Source organism: Rana temporaria, chromosome 2 (genome assembly GCF_905171775.1).
Source record: "Rana temporaria chromosome 2, aRanTem1.1, whole genome shotgun sequence".
In the NCBI taxonomy this organism is placed as follows: Eukaryota; Metazoa; Chordata; class Amphibia; order Anura; family Ranidae; genus Rana; species Rana temporaria.
Window position 1 is genome coordinate 36,878,130 of NC_053490.1, and position 21,136 is coordinate 36,899,265.

The 21,136-nt window shown below is 45.8% G+C and overlaps 1 protein-coding gene across 2 annotated transcripts in view; it reads right to left on the minus strand.

Annotated features, from left to right (window-relative positions):
- Positions 1 to 21,136, minus strand: part of CCDC81 (coiled-coil domain containing 81) — a 96,427-nt gene that overhangs the window by 16,727 nt on the left and 58,564 nt on the right. For both annotated transcript variants that reach the window (XM_040340088.1, XM_040340089.1), the window contains exons 10-12: positions 16,260 to 16,406; positions 8,680 to 8,787; positions 4,232 to 4,401 (exon numbers count right to left, since the gene is read on the minus strand). In XM_040340088.1, coding sequence (XP_040196022.1) covers positions 4,232 to 4,401; positions 8,680 to 8,787; positions 16,260 to 16,406 — 425 coding nt within the window. The remainder of the gene's footprint in view (positions 1 to 4,231; positions 4,402 to 8,679; positions 8,788 to 16,259; positions 16,407 to 21,136) is intronic.

Consider the following 21,136-nt stretch of genomic DNA (forward strand, 5'->3'; position numbering starts at 1 on the left):
CGGGAAATGTCTCACTACCTATGATTAGCGCTGTGCAGATCGGGAAATGTCTCACTACCTGTGATTAGCGCTGTGCAGATCGGGAAATGTCTCACTACCTATGATTAGCGCTGTGCAGATCGGGAAATGTCTCACTACCTATGATTAGCGCTGTGCAGATCGGGAAATGTCTCACTACCTATGATTAGCGCTGTGCAGATCGGGAAATGTCTCACTACCTGTGATTAGCGCTGTGCAGATCGGGAAATGTCTCACTACCTATGATTAGCGCTGTGCAGATCGGGAAATGTCTCACTACCTGTGATTAGCGCTGTGCAGATCGGGAAATGTCTCACTACCTATGATTAGCGCTGTGCAGATCGGGAAATGTCTCACTACCTGTGATTAGCACTGTGCAGATCGGGAAATGTCTCACTACCTGTGATTAGCGCTGTGCAGATTGGGAAATGTCTCACTACCTATAATTAGCGTTGTGCAGATCGGGAAATCCCTCACTACCTGTGATTAGTGTTGTGCAGATCGGGAAATGTCTCACTACCTATGATTAGCGCTGTGCAGATCAGGAAATGTCTCACTACCTATGATTAGCGCTGTGCAGATCGGGAAATGTCTCACTACCTATGATTAGCGCTGTGCAGATCGGGAAATGTCTCACTACCTATGATTAGCGCTGTGCAGATCGGGAAATGCCTCACTACCTATGATTAGCGCTGTGCAGATCGGGAAATGTCTCACTACCTATGATTAGCGCTGTGCAGATCGGGAAATGTCTCACTACCTATGATTAGCGCTGTGCAGATCGGGAAATGTCTCACTACCTATGATTAGCGCTGTGCAGATCGGGAAATGTCTCACTACCTATAATTAGCGCTGTGCAGATCGGGAAATGTCTCACTACCTATGATTAGCGCTGTGCAGATCGGGAAATCCCTCACTACCTGTGATTAGCGTTGTGCAGATCGGGAAATGCCTCACTACCTATGATTAGCGCTGTGCAGATCGGGAAATGCCTCACTACCTATGATTAGCGCTGTGCAGATCAGGAAATGTCTCACTACCTATGATTAGCGCTGTGCAGATCGGGAAATGTCTCACTACCTATGATTAGCGCTGTGCAGATCGGGAAATGTCTCACTACCTATGATTAGCGCTGTGCAGATCGGGAAATGTCTCACTACCTATAATTAGCGCTGTGCAGATCAGGAAATCCCTCACTACCTGTGATTAGCGTTGTGCAGATCGGGAAATGCCTCACTACCTATGATTAGCGCTGTGCAGATCGGGAAATGTCTCACTACCTGTGATTAGCGCTGTGCAGATCGGGAAATGTCTCACTAACTGTGATTAGCGCTGTGCAGATCGGGAAATGTCTCACTACCTGTGATTAGCGCTGTGCAGATCGGGAAATGTCTCACTACCTGTGATTAGCGCTGTGCAGATCGGGAAATGTCTCACTACCTATGATTAGCGCTGTGCAGATCGGGAAATGTCTCACTACCTATGATTAGCGCTGTGCAGATCGGGAAATGTCTCACTACCTATGATTAGCGCTGTGCAGATCGGGAAATGTCTCACTACCTATGATTAGCGCTGTGCAGATCGGGAAATGCCTCACTACCTATGATTAGCGCTGTGCAGATCAGGAAATGCCTCACTACCTATGATTAGCGCTGTGCAGATCAGGAAATGTCTCACTACCTATGATTAGCGCTGTGCAGATCGGGAAATGTCTCACTACCTATGATTAGCGCTGTGCAGATCGGGAAATGTCTCACTACCTATGATTAGCGCTGTGCAGATCGGGAAATGTCTCACTACCTATAATTAGCGTTGTGCAGATCGGGAAATCCCTCACTACCTGTGATTAGCGTTGTGCAGATTGGGAAATGCCTCACTACCTATGATTAGCGCTGTGCAGATCGGGAAATGTCTCACTACCTGTGATTAGCGCTGTGCAGATCGGGAAATGTCTCACTACCTGTGATTAGCGCTGTGCAGATCGGGAAATGTCTCACTACCTGTGATTAGCGCTGTGCAGATCGGGAAATGTCTCACTACCTGTGATTAGCGCTGTGCAGATCGAGAAATGTCTCACTACCTATGATTAGCGCTGTGCAGATCGGAAAATGTCTCACTACCTATGATTAGTGCTGTGCAGATCGAGAAATGTCTCACTACCTGTGATTAGCGCTGTGCAGTGTCAGCTTCCTGGTGGGCGTGGGCACGTGGAGTTGTGAACACGCCCATGAGAACAGCCTATTAGTGCCCATCAGTGCAGCTATATCGGAGCACATCAGTGAAGGAGAAAAATGACCTGTTTGTAAAATTTTATAACCGACACTATGAAAAACATATTTTTATTTTTGTTAAATCTTTTTTTTCTTTAGTTTAGCACAAAATTAAAAACCCAGTGGTGAAAAAATACCACCGAAAGAAAGCTCTGTTTGTGTGAAAAAATTAATAAAATTTGGTTTGGGTACAGTGTTACATGAACGCGCTACGATGCCGAATTTTATGATAGAATAAAAATTTTTTTTTTTTTTTTATTCTAGGGTGAACCCCCGCTTTAAGAAAGTAGTTTGACATCAGGGCTGGGCTTTCAGCCCTTCCTTCTCTGTGCTCAGCTGTCGGTAAATTGCCAGTACTCATTGTTCCACAGTGGCTCACCTGTTGATCATCTCCTGCTCGTCAATCAAGCCCACAGTCAGCCCTGGTTATTTAAACTGCCTGGTTTATTTCATTAATTGCCTTTGCCTTGGTTAACATATCTAGAGACTCTCTGCTGTGTTCCCGTTGAAGACTTGCCTGGCTGACGTCCCTTCTGGTTCCTGATCTTGTCTGCTGCCTCTGACTACACTGATCTCTGGCTTCCTGATTTCCTGGCTTGTTCTGTTACCAAACCCTGGCTATGTTTTGACTACGTTTACCAGTTGTACCAATTTATTAAAAGGTGTGATCTTTACTGCATTTTCTTTCTCCGTCTGTTTCATGGTTCCTGACATTTGTCTTCTTACACCTAAAATGACTTGAAAAACATCATCTGTATTGCACGTAGAATTGTGCCGAAATTCAACTTCTGTGTCTTATTAAAGAGTTAGCTGCTTGTGGATGGTGCCAAGTCAGCAGGTGACCATGCTGTCTGGACAGATTCTGTTTTGGGAGGTATGTCAATGAATAAAGTGGCATTTGACTCCCTCCACTGCTTACCCAACGTTTAAAATTCAAACTACTAACCACAACATACAAAACCACCCACTACTCCTAAAGCCTCCTGCTCTCTAGCTCCCTCGTCACCTCCTCCCATGATTGCCTACAGGACATCTACAGAGCCTCTCCCCTCCTCTGGTACTCCCTACCCCCAACCTGCCTGACTATCTCCTACTCTGTCTTCAGTCTTCTCTTTAGACAATCCCTGAAAACTCATGTCTTCAAAGAAGCCTATGATACCACTATCCAACAACTAAATGATTTATTTCTTCTTATCTCCACACAGTTATTACCTTTTGTGCTTTGGTCTCGCTTGTCCCTTTAAGATTGTAAGCTCTCATGGGCAGGACTCTCCTGACAATTGTAACTATACGGTCTCACTTTATATTGTAAAGTTCTGCGCAAACTGTTGTCTTTATATGAACTCTGTATAATATTAATATTATTAATAATAATTATAATAAAAACATTTGGAACTACATGTGAAGTCATGCCACCCCACCAAGGCAACGTGTGGCTGCTTAAAGCGGTATTAAATCCAAAAACGAAAATAGTTTTCTTTCTTTCAATAAAGACAGCTGAAGACTCCCCAATGTGTGACCATAAAATGGTAGCTGCTCAAATCAACATATGAGTGAAGCCTCGTACACACGACCGAGGAATTCGACGGGCGAAACACATCGTTTTGCTCGTCGAGTTCCTTGTTAGGCTGTCAAGGAACTCGACAAGGCAAGTTTCTCCATTCCCGTCAAGGAAATAGAGAACTTGCTCTCTTTTTGGCTCGTCGAGTTTCTCGACAGTTTCCTTGATGAAAATGTACACACGACCGGTTTCCTCGGCAGAAAAAATATCTCCCAGCAAGTTTCTTGCTGGTTTTTGCAGAGAAACTCGGTCGTGTGTACGAGGCCTAAGAAGTAGCTGCATATGGGTAAGGCGCTACACCCAGAAAATCCACAGATAAGTCATGTGATGTCAGAGGTCACGTTATGTGATGTGTAAGATGTTGGATGAAAAGGACATTTACTCATCAGCAAGTTGAATCTGTTCCAGCCTGCCCAGCAATTCCTGGTCCTGCTTCTCCTTTTCCTCCTTCCCTCGCCTGTCCGCCATCTGCTTAGTCAGCGACTGGTAACATTGCTCCTGTTTTATTAACGCTGGAGGGGTCAGAGGCCTCTTCTGAAAAATGTATGATCTCTAGGAATAAAATGTAAATAGTGATTGTTAAGAAACAGAAGTGTGAATCATGCTCAATATTAAAGCCTAATCTAAAGGTTGTTAGATACGGTAAACAATTTCCTGTGGCGATTTGGGCATGTTTATCAAAATTATGTAAAATTAGGCAATTTTGAAGGAGGAATTTCTGGCATTTACCCCCCCCCCCCCCCATATCTGATGTTATGGCCTGCAGATTCCCTTCTGAACCCTAAGGGGACCCCAGCACTTGACAGCCAATAGGAAATGTCCACTTCGTGCTGGAAGCAGAATAAGGATCCCACCTCTGGTGCACAGTAGAAGAGAGAAGGCCTAGAAATGTCATGTGACCGCAGATGGGTGAGTAAAGGGCACATTTAGGTAAGGTTATTTTTATTTTAATGGCAGTATTTGTTTGGAGGGGAATGAGGACAGGTGGGGGTTTTGAAAGGGAGGAGCCCAGAAATCAGCTTTAAATGGTAAGTGTACCTTCAGACAAAGTACGCTTACTATGCCTAGACCTTCTGAGCTACACTACACAGCCCTAGCCAACTGCATACCTACCCAATTTTGACAGGTGCAGCCTACTCCAGTGTTTACATCTTGCTTGTCAAAGCCTTCCTTACGGCTCACCACATAGGAAGCCCTTATAGACAGTGCTTTAAGTGGGCCAAAAGAGGTGCCGGTACTCTATTAGGCGCCGGTGCTCCCCCCCCCCAATACTGAACATGAAAATACCCTTAGAAAGTACCCTGAAAAAGAGCTACTGTAGAAAGAGCTACTGAACATAAATAAAATGTGCAAAAGGGTATTGAACAAAATGTTGTACAAAATGTACATAAAATAAATTATAAAAATTATAATAACATACTAACCATAGAACAGTAAACAGTAAAACATAAACCTGAGTCTTGAAGATGAAGGTTAATTTCTTTACCCCTTAAAAATATACAAAAGCAGATGTATGCTGCAGCTAGAGTATAGCCAGCCCAGTCCAGCACTGAATATGATGATCATCATATTCCTGGCCTGGGGCTGCGTTCCGGAACGGGAAACCCACGTACTGGGCGCACAGAGAGGTGCTGGTACTCTCCAGGGCCATTTTTGGAAGTGGCGGTACTGAGTACCGCCGCGTTCCGGCCCAGTTAAAGCACTGCTTATAGACATGTAAAAGGCCATCTCCCAAGGGTTTCCAATTTTAGGAGATGGTACTTGTGACAGACCCAACCAGGAGGGGATTAGGGGTTGGCCTTCTATCCACTGATTATGGCCCATGGAGGAGACCAAGACTTTTGTCTGCGTCTGGCGGTCAGAGCATTGAAAAGAGCCAAGTTCAACCTCTGACCCCATGGAGTGAGCAGATCATTCTCTAATGCTGGACAACAATATGATGAATGCTGAGAGTGAGGTTTGGATTCATTTTCTGAATAAAGACAACAAAGCTTCCCTTCTGGAGGGGATGGAAATGTGTATTATTAATCTTGTACATGTTAATGGTCAGAGGAAATATGGTGGCCCTCCTGCAGACTGGGTTGGGGAAGCTCCTCCACAATCTTTAAAGATAAATTAATTCCACTTTTTTCAGACTGCTGGAACATTGTATGAGTTTTGTCTTCTAGACTGTTGTAGACTGTCTGGGACTAATCAAAGCCTGCATGTCTGTTCATTAGATGTACTGATGATATTACTGTTTGCAGTTTGCATTGTTTAGGATAATGTGATCAAGCACCTATCTGATTTTGTGTGGTATAAATTCTGTGTGAGTTTCCAATAAAGAGTTCCAGTGTGCACTATTGTGCAGTTCTTGGGTGCAATTATCAGCTATAATACTTGGTTCCAGAGTGGAGGAAGCTGTATCGTGGCAGAGGCGCTCAAGCTCAGATCCCTGCGCTTTCACTACATAGGCTTGACAAGGTCAGGAAGGTTTATCCAGTGACGCAAACAATGGAGCAGCGGCTGTTCAGGTAAGCAAGTAGCTCAGGGACAGGGGGATGGATAGTTCAGGTAAGTAAGACTAGTCAGGGTGACTTACTTTGTTTGAAATCACACTCACCCTTTAAAATGACCCTGTTATTAAAATGAAAATGCCAATCAATGCAAGATAAAATGGTGAATATTTTCCTTTTCATGCTGCCCAAGCCACATGGTTCAACAGAAATCCTCTGCTGAAATACCAACACTTTCGGAAGCGTCATTCTCCCCAGCACTCTGAGAATACAATAGTCACTGATAGAAACCAGTGAGCACCGTAGGACCCAAGAACATCAACACTCCTGGAAATCTATTTTATTTCAGGTACTTATATAGTGCTATTTATGCAGCGCTTTACACATACATTGTACATTCACATCAGTCCCTACCCTCAAGGAGCTTACAATCTAAGGTCCCTAACACACATTCATACATATACTAGGGCCAATTTAGACAGGATCTGATTAACCTACCAGCATATCTTTAGAGTGTGGGAGGAAACTGGAGTACCTGCAGGAAACCCACGCAGGCACAGGGAGAATGTGCAAACTCCAGGCAGATGGTGTCATGGTTGGGATTCGAACCAGCAACCCTTTTTGCTGCTAGGTGAAAGTGATAACCACTACACCACTGTGCTGCCCTGTATTAATTCTTGCAGGTAAACTTGCGTGGGCAATATTTTTTAACGTCAGGATCATTTTAAGCTGATTACATTAACTATGAATATCTAATAAGTATATAGTGGAAAAGGCTACATACTCTTATGCCACGTACACACGATTGTATTTTGCGTCGGAAAAACCTTGGATGGTTTTTCCGATGGAATTCCGCTCAAGCTTGGCTTGCATACACACAGTCACACAAAAGTTCTCTGAACTTTCGACCATCAAACACACGGTGATGTACAACACTGAGACGAGCCAAGAAATTAAGTGCAATGCTTCCGAGCATGCGTCAAATTGTTTCCGAGCACGTGTTGGAATTTTGCACGTCGGAATTGCTACAGAAATCGGAACTTCCGATTGGATTTTTTTCTGTTTGAAGATTTGAGAACCAGCTCTCAAATTTTTGTTGGTGGAAATTCCGTCAGGAAAAGTCCGATGGAGCATACACACGGTCGGAATTTCTGACCAAAAGCTCACATCAGACTTTTCTTGTCGGAAATTCCCGTGTGTACGGGGCATAACTCTTATTTCTCTTTTTGTTGCTAACTTACTAAAAACAGTAGTAATCCTCTTCATTCAAACACCACAAATCACTCATCTGTTCTTTAATCAATAAAAATAATGGGGCCGATTCACATACAATTGGACAGGCGCAGCGTATCAGATACGCTACGCCGCCGTATCAGAGATACACTACGCCGCCGTATCTTACCTGGCTTAAATTCGAATCCAGGAAGAATTTGCGCCGTAAGTTACGGCGGCGTAGTGTATTTCTAGCGGCGGATTTCCAATTGGGCGGGTTGGGGGCGGGTTTCATTTAAATGAAGCGCATCCCCGCGCCGAATGAACTGCGCATGCGTCGTCGCGAAATTTCCCGCCGTGCATTGCGCTAAATGATGTCGCTAGGACGTCATTTTTTGAACATAGATGTGACTTACGTCCATCCCTATTCACGGACGACTTACGCAAAAAAAATACAAAATTTGACCCGGGAACGACGGCCATACTTTAACATGGCAAGTCTATCTATACGCCACAAAATAGCAGCTTTAACTATACGCCGGAAAAAGCCGACTAGAGACGACGTAAGAGAATGCGACGACCGCGCGTACGTTTGTGGATCGTCGGAAAAAGCTCATTTGCATACCCGACGCTGAAAACGACACGAACTCCACCCAGCGGGCGCCGAAGTATTGCATCTAAGATCCGAAGGCGTACGAAGCCGTACGCCTGTCGGATCTTACCCAAATGCCGTCGTATCTTGGTTTGAGGATTCAAACTAAAGATACAACGCAGGAAATTTGAAAGTACGCCGGCGTATCAGTAGATACACCGGCGTACTTTCTCTGTGAATCTGCCCCAATGGGTCTAGGAGTCAGTAGGGGAGATTTACTAAAACTGGAGTGTGCATAATCTCATAAGGCTCTGCATAGAAACCAATCAGCGTCCAGGTTCTACTGTCACAGCTTAATCGAACAGCTAAAGTTAGAAGCTGATTGGCTACCATGCACCACATTTTGGGTGCTCCAGTTTTAGCAAATGTGTCAGTGGCATGCAGTCACCCTTGATTTCAGTTTGGCCCCCATCAGTATCATTATGGGATCAGCAAGGGTCACACTAACGAATAGAATATCACTGTGCTCACATAGAAATCTGTGTTCCTGGCATCGCGTTCATTCCTGATGGCTTCTGCGACCCCCATGTTGTATGCTGTGTCTTTTTTACTTTGTTCTCGAATTGCTTGAGATTTCATCTGTATAGAAAGAAAAAGTAGAAATTTGAAGACTTCAATATAGCAAACCTACAAGTGAGTAGGCTGCTAGAAATAACTGTGCTCTAGCAACGACACTATGATCAACACTGTACTTAACGTGATCTGTGCTTAACCAGTGTGGAAGAGTTTTTCACACTATTTTTCTATCATTAGTGGAAAATAATGAAGACTTTAATATATCGGGGGTTTGGATTAGATTAGTCTCTATCTCTAGGTAACCTGTAACCTTTTATCCAGGTGTTCCAGACATATTCAGGCTTTAGATCAACATATGCTCCCATCGAGACTATTAGCCAGATTCGGGTAGGGGCGCGTATCTTTAAGGCGGCGTATCGTATTTACGCTACGCCGCCTTAAGTCAGAGAGGCAAGTACTGTATTCACAAAGCACTTGCCTCCTAACTTACGGCGGCGTATCGTAAATGTGGCCAGCGTAAGGGCGCCTAATTCAAATGAGGATGGGGGGGCGTGTTTTATGTAAATTACTCGTGACCCGACGTGATTGACGTTTTTTACGAACGGCTCATGCGTCGTCCGTGTACATATCCCAGTGCGCATTGCTCCAGAGTACGCTGCAAGGACGTATTGGTTTCGACGTGAACGTAAATTACGTCCAGCCTCATCCACGGACGACTTACGCAAACGACGTAAAATTTTCAAATTTCTACGCGGGAACGACGGCCATACTTAACATTGGCTACGCCACCTAGGGGGCAGCTTTAACTTTACGCGGCATATCTCTTACGGAAACAGCGTATCTTTACTGCGACGGGCGCACGTACGCGAATCAGCGTATCTAGTCATTTACATATTCTATGCCGAACTCACTTAAGATACACTTTAAGATACAACGGCGTAGGAGACTTACGCCGCTTGTATCTTAGCCTAATTTAAGCATATCTGGTTTCCAGAATACGCTTAAATTTACGACGGCGCAGATTCAGAGTTACGACAGCGTATCTACTGAAGCGCTGGCGTAACTCTCTATAAATCTTGCTATATGTCTTGTTCAGGGAAGGCCTTGAATATTTCAGCAGGACAATGCTAAACCACTTACTTCATTTATGACAACAGCATGGCTTCATAGTAGAAGAGTCCAGATGCTTAAAGCGGATGTGCCACTAAAAAAATATATTAAACCCAGCAGCTACAAATACTGCAGCTGCTGACTTTTAATATAAGGACACTTACCTGTCCTGGAGTCCAGCGCCGATCGCAGCAGATGACGAGCCGATCGCTCGTCACCCTGCTGCTCCCCCCTCCATCCACGGTGAGGGAACCAGGAAGTGAAGCGCTCCGGCTTCACTGCCCGGTTCCCTACGGCGCATGCGCGAGTCACGCTGCGCCCGCCGATTGGCTCCCGCTGTGTGCTGGGAGCCGAGTGTTCCCAGCATACAACGGGGGACGGACGGGAAGCGAGGAAAAAAACCCGTCTTTTGCCCGTATCGTAGGGCCGGAAGTGGGTGCAGATACCTGTCTGTAGACAGGTATCTGCACCCCCCTCCCCCCTGAAAGGTGTCAAATGTGACACCGGAGGGGGGGAGGGTGCCGATCAGCGGGACTCCACTTTAGAGTGGAGATCCGCTTTAACAGGCCTGCCTGCAGTCCAGACCTTTCACCAATTAAAAATATTTTGTGCATCTTGACATGAAAAATACGACAAAGAGCCAGGACTGTTGAGCAGTTAGAATTCTATATAGGCAAGATGGGACAACGTTCCTCTCCCAGAACTCCAGATACTTAGAGCGTTGTTAAGAGAAGAGGGGATGCTACATCGTGGTAAACATGGCCCTGTCCTAAATTTTTTGAGATGTGTTGCTGCCATCAATTTCAATTACCATATTTTTTCTTAAAATGGTACATTTTCTCAGTTTAACCTCCCTGGCGGTATGATTCTTTCAGATTTTTAGGTGCTGAAAGCGGTACAATTATTTTCCATGGAAATTTGGCGTTTTATATTGTAGGCCTGTAATTCTTAGGAATAACTCACTTAACCACTTAAGACCCGGACCAAAATGCAGGTAAAAGACCTTGCCCCTTTTTGCGATTCGGCACTGCATCGCTTTAACTGACAATTGCGCGGTCGTGCAACGTGGCTCCCAAACAAAATTGGCGTCCTTTTTTTCCCCACAAATAGAGCTTTCTTTTGGTGGTATTTGATCCCCTCTGCGGTTTTTATTTTTTACGCTATAAACAAAAATAGAGCGACAATTTTGAAAAAAAAACAATATTTTTTACTTTTTGCTATAATAAATATCCCCCAAAAACATATATAACATTTTTTTCCCTCAGTTTAGGCCGATACGTATTCTTCTACCTATTTTTGGTAAAAAAAAAATTCGCAATAAGCGTTTATCGTTTGGTTTGCGCAAAATTTATAGCGTTTACAAAATAGGGGATAGTTTTATTGCTTTTTTTTTTTTTTTTTTTACTACTAATGGCGGCGATCAGCGATTTTTTTTCGTGACTGCGACATTATGGCGGACACTTCGCACAATTTTGACACATTTTTGGGACCATTGTCATTTTTACAGCAAAAAATGCATTTAAAATACATTGTTTATTGTGAAAATGACAGTTGCAGTTTGGGAGTTAACCATAAGGGGGCGCTGAAGGGGTTATGTGTTCCCTGAAGTGTGTTTACAACTGTAAGGGGGTGTGGCTGTAGGTGTGACGTCATTGATTGTGCGTCCCTATATAAGGGAACACACAATCGATGACAGCGCCACAGTGAAGAACGGGGAAGCCGTGTCTACACACGGCTCTCCCCGTTCTTCAGCTCCGGGGACCGATCGCAGGACTCTAGCAGCGGTCGGGTCTGCGAGTCCCGCGGCTGAGGTCACGGAGTTTTGGACCGGGTCGCGGGAGCGCGCCCGCGACCCACTGCTGGGCTTTATACAATCACGTACAGGTACGTGATTGTATAAAGATTGTGCCCAGCGGTGCCATTCTGCCAACGTATATCGGCGTTAGGCGGTCCTTAAGTGGTTAAATTTGTCCAAACAAGAGTCTAGTAGACATCCCGGGTATGGTAAAGTTTGAAACACAAAATCATAAATTATAATATAATAAATAACTATAAAAAATGATTACAACAAATAATAAGAAAAATGATTCAATAATGTAATCAAATCAAAAACACTGTAATTTGCTCAGTTGCAGAATTGTCGCGGTCATTAGATTTAGTGTTTGATGAAGAATTTCCCCACAAATCTCTCTCATTCAATTCTGCAAGTGATTCTAATTTATTATCGCTGTTTTCTAGCTGGCCTAAAACCACTTTTGACATAAAGGGACACTTTTTGGTTGCTATGGACAATCTCCAGTTTCCAGGCAGAAAAAAAAAAACAGTATTTATAATGTAAAAGTGCATGCAGGGCACTGGACAGATCACTAGGGACAAAGGGGATGTGTAATTATTTTATACAGTACTGTAATCTATAAGATTACAGTATACTGTATGTGTATTATGTATTAACTTTTTTGAATTTTGCGCCGATCTCCGCCCCTGTGCGTCGTAACGTTGCAGGGAACGGAGCTCGGCGGCACTCGGTACTGTGTGAATCGAGCGAGGAGACAGCTCGATCACACAGCAGGGAGACATTGCAGGATCCAGGGGACAAGGTAAGTAACTCTCCCTGTATCCTGCGATGCAATCCTGAGTCTGGCTCGGAGTTACCGCTATTGGTGCTGAAAGTCCACCTCGATCCAGACTCGGGATTACCACCAGAGAGGTTAAACATTGGATATGTTTTCTATTTTCTATTGTGAATAAAATATGAGTTTATGAGATTTGCAAATCATTGCATGGGACTGTATGCAGAAATAATGACCAAAGAGACAAATACAGTGGGGTAAACTTGGCCGCAGGCCTTTATTACTGGTACATGTACATTTACATTGGCAGAATGGCACGGACAGGCACATTGGCGTACCTGTACGTCCCTGCCTAGATGTGGGTCGGGGGTCCGATCGGGACCCCCCCCGTACATGCGGCGGTGCCCGTGGCTTCAGGAGCGATCCGGGACAAAGGCGCGGCTATTCGTTTCTAGCCGCCCCCTCGCGATCGCTCCCCGGAGCTGAAGAACGGGGAGAGCCGTATGTAAAACATGGCTTCCCCGTGCTTCACTGTGGCGGCTGCATCGATCGAGTCATCCCTTTTATAGGGAGACTCGATCGATGACGTCAGACCTACAGCCACACCCCCCTACAGTTGTAAATAGGGTTGTCCCGATACCGATACTAGTATCGGTATCGGGACCGATTCCGAGTTTTTTCGGCGGTACTCAGACGCCGATACCCCGCCCCGATACACAAATAGAATACTTAACCCCCCCCGCGCCGCCGACCGCCGCCACAATCTGCCGCCGCGATCCACCGCCGTTACGCCGCTGACTGTGTAATACGGGCGGGAACATTACAGCTTTGAATAGCTGTAATGATTTGCGCCACGCATAGACACTCCTCCTTGCTCGGGTGAACTGTCCAATCCCGAGCGAGGGGGAGTGTTTATACACGCAGCGTGGCGCCAATCATTACAAAGCTATTCAAAGCTGTAATGTTCCTGGCCGGCCGTAGTACTTTACACAGTCGGCGGTAGCAGGTAAGCGGGCCATGGCTGCATATGGGGGGGACACATGGCTGGATGGGGGGAGACACACATGGCTGGATGGGGGGAGACACACATGGCTGGATGGGGGGAGACACACATGGCTGGATGGGGGGAGACACACATGGCTGGATGGGGGGAGACACACATGGCTGGATGAGGGGAGACACACATGGCTGCATGGGGGGAGACACACATGGCTGCATGGGGGGTGACAATGGCTGCATGGGGGGAGACAATGGCTGCATGGGGGGTGACAATGGCTGCATGGGGGGTGACAATGGCTGCATGGGGGTGACAATGGCTGCATGGGGGGTGACAATGGCTGCATGGGGGGAGACAATGGCTGGATGGGGGGTGACAATGGCTGGATGGGGGGATACATTGCTGGATGGGGGGTGACAATGGCTGCATGGGGGGTGACAATGGCTGCATGGGGGGTGACAATGGCTGCATGGGGGGTGACAATGGCTGGATGGGGGGAGACAATGGCTGGATGGGGGGAGACAATGGCTGGATGGGGGGAGACAATGGCTGGATGGGGGGATACATTGCTGCATGGGGGGAGACAATGGCTGGATGGGGGGAGACAATGGCTGGATGGGGGGATACATTGCTGCATGGGGGGAGACAATGGCTGGATGGGGGGAGACAATGGCTGGATGGGGGGAGACAATGGCTGGATGGGGGGATACATTGCTGCATGGGGGGTGACAATGGCTGCATGGGGGGACAATGGCTGGATGGGGGGATACATTGCTGCATGGGGGGATACATTGCTGCATGGGGGGAGACAATGGCTGGATGGGGGGATACATGGCTGGATGGGGGGAGACAATGGCTGGATGGGGGGAGACAATGGCTGGATGGGGGGAGACAATGGCTGGATGGGGGGAGACAATGGCTGGATGGGGGGAGACAATGGCTGGATGGGGGGAGACATGGCTGCATGGGGGGAGACATGGCTGCATGGGGGGATACATTGCTGCATGGGGGGATACATTGCTGCATGGGGGGAGACAATGGCTGGATGGGGGGAGACAATGGCTGGATGGGGGGAGACAATGGCTGGATGGGGGGGAGACAATGGCTGAATGGGGGGATACATTGCTGCATGGGGAGACAATGGCTGGATGGGGGGATACATTGCTGCATGGGGGGAGACAATGGCTGGATGGGGGGATACATTGCTGCATGGGGGGACAATGGCTGGATGGGGGGAGACAATGGCTGGATGGGGGGAGACAATGGCTGCATGGGGGGATACATGGCTGCATGGGGGGAGACATGGCTGCATGGGGGGATACATTGCTGCATGGGGGAGACAATGGCTGGATGGGGGGGAGACAATGGCTGGATGGGGGGGAGACAATGGCTGGATGGGGGGGAGACAATGGCTGGATGGGGGGGGAGACAATGGCTGGATGGGGGGGAGACAATGGCTGGATGGGGGGGAGACAATGGCTGGATGGGGGGAGACAATGGCTGGATGGGGGGAGACAATGGCTGGATGGGGGGATACATGGCTGCATCTGTGGGGGGACATTTTAAAAAAAGTATCGGTATTCGGTATCGGCGACTACTTGAAAAAAAGTATCGGTACTTGTACTCAGTCCTAAAAAAGTGGTATCGGGACAACCCTAAGTGAACCCTAACTCCTACAGCGCCCCCTGTGGTTAACTCCCAAACTGCAACTGTCATTTCCACAATAAACAATGCAATTTAAATGCATTTTTTGCTGTGAAAATGACAATGGTCCCAAAAATGTGTCAAAATTGTCCGAAGTGTCCGCCATAATGTCGCAGTCACGAAAAAAATCGCTGATCGCCGCCAATAGTAGTAAAAAAAATAATAATAATAAAACTATCCCCTATTTTGTAAACGCTATAAATTTTGCGCAAACCAATCGATAAACGCTTATTGCGATTTTTTTTACCAAAAATAGGTAGAAGAATACGTATCGGCCTAAACTGAGGAAAAAAAATATTTTATATATGTTTTTGGGGGATATTTATTATAGCAAAAAGTAAAAAATATTGAATTTTTTTAAAAATTGTCGCTCTATTTTTGTTTATAGCACAAAAAATAAAAACCGCAGAGGTGATCAAATACCACCAAAAGAAAGCTCTATTTGTGGGAAAAAAAGGACGTCAATTTTGTTTGGGAGCCACGTCGCACTGTCTGTTAAAGCGACGCAGTGCCGAATTGTAAAAACCCCTTGGGTCATTTAGCAGCATATTGGTCCGGTCCTTAAGTGGTTAACAAATAACCATTGGTAGATATTAACTGCAAACACACATCACTTATTTACTAAAACAACCACACGTTCATCAACTCAGCCACTACGAATTAGGTTGGAATTAACGACTTATTAACAAACCCTCTCGTTTTTAAAAGGAAAAACCAAGAGGGGATACCACGTAATAATATAAGGCCGCGACAAGTGAGGGGGGCGGGGAGTGCACAGGTAGGGTTTCCTGATGATCTGGTCGCAGCTGGCTTGCTGCATCTGCCTTAAATAAGCTTTTTGCCTTCCAGAACATTTCTAAATAACATGTGACCTTACCTATGATATTTCATTGGTCCCTGGCTTACCTTTTATTTTACTAATTACCTGACAAGGGGCGGGACAAAAAAACCCAGCCTCTTATTACCTAACAGGTGTGAGAAGGAGGGGAGGGGGGGCGGCTAGAAACGTCCCTTGTGCAACTTTCCCAAGGGCTCGGGGAGCTTAAAACAGCTCCCCTCACTTCCAATATGTTATTATAAAGATTTCATTTTACACAACATCCCAACTTTTCTGGAATTGGGGTTGTATGTTATGATAGTATTGTAGTTAATACCTGGGACTTAAGCATGGCCTCTTGGTCTTTCATGTGCTGGTATTGCTGTAATATTCTCTCCTCCTCCTTTTCTTTCAGTTTTCTCTCCTCTGTGAAGTACACCGGGATATTTTTCTGGGCCCGCTGTAGACACAGGTAGCACAGTTCCTAAGAAAAGAGACAACAAAAAGACTGCTGTGAACTACATGCACCTATATAGCAAATAATAAGAGGCATTATCCACATTTTCTTTTGCATTTTTTTTGTTTAATGACCTGGTCAGATAAATACAAAAGGTTTGATTCACTAAGATGGATAAGTTATTGGATCATTATACAGGGAGTGCAGAATTATTAGGAAAGTTGTATTTTTGAGGATTAATTTTATTATTGAACAACAACCATGTTCTCAATGAACACAAAAAACTCATTAATATCAAAGCTGAATATTTTTGGAAGTAGTTTTTAGTTTGTTTTTAGTTTTAGCTATTTTAGGGGGATATCTGTGTGTTCAGGTGACTATTACTGTGCATAATTATTAGGCAACTTAACAAAAAACAAATATATACCCATTTCAATTATTTATTTTTACCAGTGAAACCAATATAACATCTCAACATTCACAAATATACATTTCTGACATTCAAAAACAAAACAAAAACAAATCAGTGACCAATATAGCCACCTTTCTTTGCAAGGACACTCAAAAGCCTGCCATCCATGGATTCTGTCAGTGTTTTGATCTGTTCACCATCAACATTGCGTGCAGCAGCAACCACAGCCTCCCAGACACTGTTCAGAGAGGTGTACTGTTTTCCCTCCTTGTAAATCTCACATTTGATGATGGACCACAGGTTCTCAATGGGGTTCAGATCAGGTGAACAAGGAGGCCATGTCATTAGTTTTTCTTCTTTTATACCCTTTCTTGCCAGCCACGCTGTGGAGTACTTGGACGCGTGTGATGGAGCATTGTCCTGCATGAAAATCATGTTTTTCTTGAAGGATGCAGACTTCTTCCTGTACCACTGCTTGAAGAAGGTGTCTTCTAGAAACTGGCAGTAGGACTGGGAGTTGAGCTTGACTCCATCCTCAACCCGAAAAGGCCCCACAAGCTCATCTTTGATGATACCAGCCCAAACCAGTACTCCACCTCCACCTTGCTGGCGTCTGAGTCGGACTGGAGCTCTCTGCCCTTTACCAATCCAGCCACGGGCCCATCCATCTGGCCCATCAAGACTCACTCTCATTTCAGCAGTCCATAAAACCTTAGAAAAATCAGGCTTGAGATATTTCTTGGCCCAGTCTTGACGTTTCAGCTTGTGTGTCTTGTTCAGTGGTGGTCGTCTTTCAGCCTTTCTTACCTTGGCCATGTCTCTGAGTATTGCACACCTTGTGCTTTTGGGCACTCCAGTGATGTTGCAACTCTGAAATATGGCCAAACTGGTGGCAAGTGGCATCTTGGCAGCTGCACGCTTGACTTTTCTCAGTTCATGGGCAGTTATTTTGCGCCTTGGTTTTTCCACACGCTTCTTGCGACCCTGTTGACTATTTTGAATGAAACGCTTGATTGTTCGATGATCACGCTTCAGGAGCTTTGCAATTTTAAGAGTGCTGCATCCCTCTGCAAGATATCTCACTATTTTTGACTTTTCTGAGCCTGTCAAGTCCTTCTTTTGACCCATTTTGCCAAAGGAAAGGAAGTTGCCTAATAATTATGCACACCTGATATAGGGTGTTGATGTCATTAGACCACACCCCTTCTCATTACAGAGATGCACATCACCTAATATGCTTAATTGGTAGTAGGCTTTCGAGCCTATACAGCTTGGAGTAAGACAACATGCATAAAGAGGATGATGTGGTCAAAATACTAATTTGCCTAATAATTCTGCACTCCCTGTAGTTACATAGGGCCAGATCCACAAAGAAGTTACGCCGGCGTATCTTCTAGTTTGTTTGTTTTGCATCCACAAAACAAGATACGCCTGAAGCTGTGCTAGATCCGACTGGCGTACGTCTTAGTACGCCGTCGGATCTAAGGTGCATATTTACGCTGGCCGCTAGGTGGCGTTTCCGTCGATTTCCGCGTCGAGTATGCACATTAGCTAGATACGGCGATCCACGAACGTACGTCAGGCGCATATTTTACGTCATTTCCGTAAGGCTTTTTTCGGCGTATAGTTACCCCTGCTATATGAGGCGTAGCCAATGTTAAGTATGGACGTCGTTCCCGCGTCGAATTTTGAAAATTTTACGTTGTTTGCTTAAGTCGTTCGCGAATAGGGCTTTGCGTAGAATGACGTTCACGTCGTAAGCATTGGCTTGTTGCGGGTTAATTTTGAGCATGCGCACTGGGATACCCCCACGGACGGCGCATGCGCCGTTCAGAAAAATATTCATTTACGTCGGGTCAAGTAAAATTAACATAAAACACGCCCACATCTTTAACATTTGAATTCCGCGCCCTTACGCCGGCAGATTTACGCTACGTCGCCGTAACTTTAGAGGCAAGTGCTTTGTGAATACAGCACTTGCCTCTCAAAGTTGCGGCGGCGTAGCGTTAATACGATCCGCTACGCCTGCCGAAAATTACGATCCGCTACGTGGATCTGGCCCATAGTCTGTAAGGATGAATAAAGAATCCATTCTATCCAGTTCAAGGAGTGTGTGTTTATGTCGCTACCAATTTCCATATCCCTGTATAATATAATTGCTGAGAATCTAGTTTTTTTATTTTATTTATCTAGTCTCTGATGATACTACCAACTGTGGAAGAAAGTTCTACATCTTTATCACTCTAAAAGTAAAAGAACCTCCATTGATCCTTTCACATCCATTCATTGACAGATGAAAAACGGACAACAATGCATTCCTTTGGGCAAACAGATGTAAAGGGCTAATCATCTATTAACATCCCTGTTTATTCAGGTCTGTTTTTTAAATGAAACAAGTCTCTATTTTTGTTCTGTTTAAAAAACGGAAGTGGACTATATATTTTTTTGCATTGGTTGTTAGGAGCCGGAGCCCACCGGTGTCCTAACAACCAATGACTCGTCCCTGCTGTCAGCTTCCCAAGTGACAGCTGACTATAAACAAAAGAGTTGCAAATAAAAAATAAAAATGGCATGGGGTCCCCCCCACAATCCATACAGCAGTCTTGTCCTTGCATACACCCCCCCCCCCCGGAACCATACTAGGCCACATGTCTTTAACATAGGGGGGTGCTTTAGGGGAGGACTTCCCGCCTTCCAACAGCACCTTGTCCCCATGTTGATGAGAACAAGGGCCTCTTCCCCACAACCCTGGCCTGCTGGTTGTGGGGGGTCACTTATCAGAAAATGGAAGCCCCCTTTAAGAAGTGGGTCCCCAGATCCCATTCCCCTCAAGTTAATGAGTAGGGGTACATAGTATCCCTACTCATTCACAAAAAATGACACGTGTATATAAACACAAAACACCGTTTTTAACTAGTCCTTTCAATAAAAAAAAACAACAACCCGCAAAAAAAAAGGAATGGCGCTTCCCGGCGCCGAATGACATTGCCAGTTCTCACCCACCACTAAATTAAACAAAAGGGTGGGCCCATTAGGTGCGGTCACTGGGTGACCCCGCCCCTTATGCTGTCACCTATGGCCAATGACATAATAAGGGGGCAGAGGCATCTGGTGACATCACTGGATGGCCCTATGTCTTTGTCTACTTTAGTGCCAGCAGAGGCGGAGCTGTCATTCAGGCCCGCCTAGCGCTGCCACCTTATCCCTTTAAACCCAAACACATATGAGTTACACAGGTGCTGAAGCTAATTTAATGAATATAAGGCACCAAGTGAGTTTAATTACCACCCTAATCAGCCACAGAATATGTGTAATTAATATGTGTTCAGTTTTAAAGGGATGAGGTGGCAACCCTAGGCCCGCCTCAAAAGTAAACATAGAGGCAGGGCCACCCTGTGACTTTACCCTATGGCCCCACCCCCTTATTACGTAATTTGCTGTATGCAACATCATAAGGGGCACGGGCAGTGGTGATGTCACTGGGTGGCCCTGTCCCTTTGTTTACTTACCTGATCTCATAATCCTAGAACAGAAGTGACAAATGATTATTTTATTGATGTCATTATATTTGTTTCTAAGTCGGTTGCATTATGTTTGTATTAACAGGATCATTGATGCCGGACAACCAAGCCCCCCTCCCCCCCCCGATCCCTCTTACTATCCTCCTCCTTGCAGGGATGCAGGGTTGAGTAGGGCTGTGGTTATCAACTAAAATGTGGGGGGGGGGGTTACTTGGTTGGCCAGCATCTGTGTTTAGATCAGCAAGCAGGATATGGACTGTCAAATATGTTTTAGATAGCGAGTGCACTACATCATAGTTACATAGTAGGTGAGGTTGAAAAAAGACACAAGTCCATCAAGTCCAACCTATGTGTGTGATTATGTGTGAGGCCGGGTACTAACGAGCAAACATGTACGATGAAACCGGTCCGTCGGACCGTTTTCACCGTACATGTCTGCCCGAGGGCTTCTGTACGATGGCTGTACTAACCATCGTACAGAAGTCCGCGCGTAAACAATACGCGGGGCGTGGCCGCGTCGTCGCCGCGGCGATGACACGGCGATGTGGGCGGGCCTGCCATTTAAATGCTTCCACGCATGCGTCAAACTCATTCGACACATGCGAGGGACGGCGGGCGCTCGGACATGTACGGTAGGTCTGTACTGACGACCGTACATGTCCGAGCGGGCAGGATTCCAGCGGACGGTTTTAAAACACATCCAGGAATATTTGTCTGCTGGGAAAAGGCCCGGCGGGCAAATGTTTGCTGGAAATCTGCCCGCTCGCGCCTACACACGACCGAACATGTATGCTGAAACTGGTCCACGGACCAGTTTCAGCATA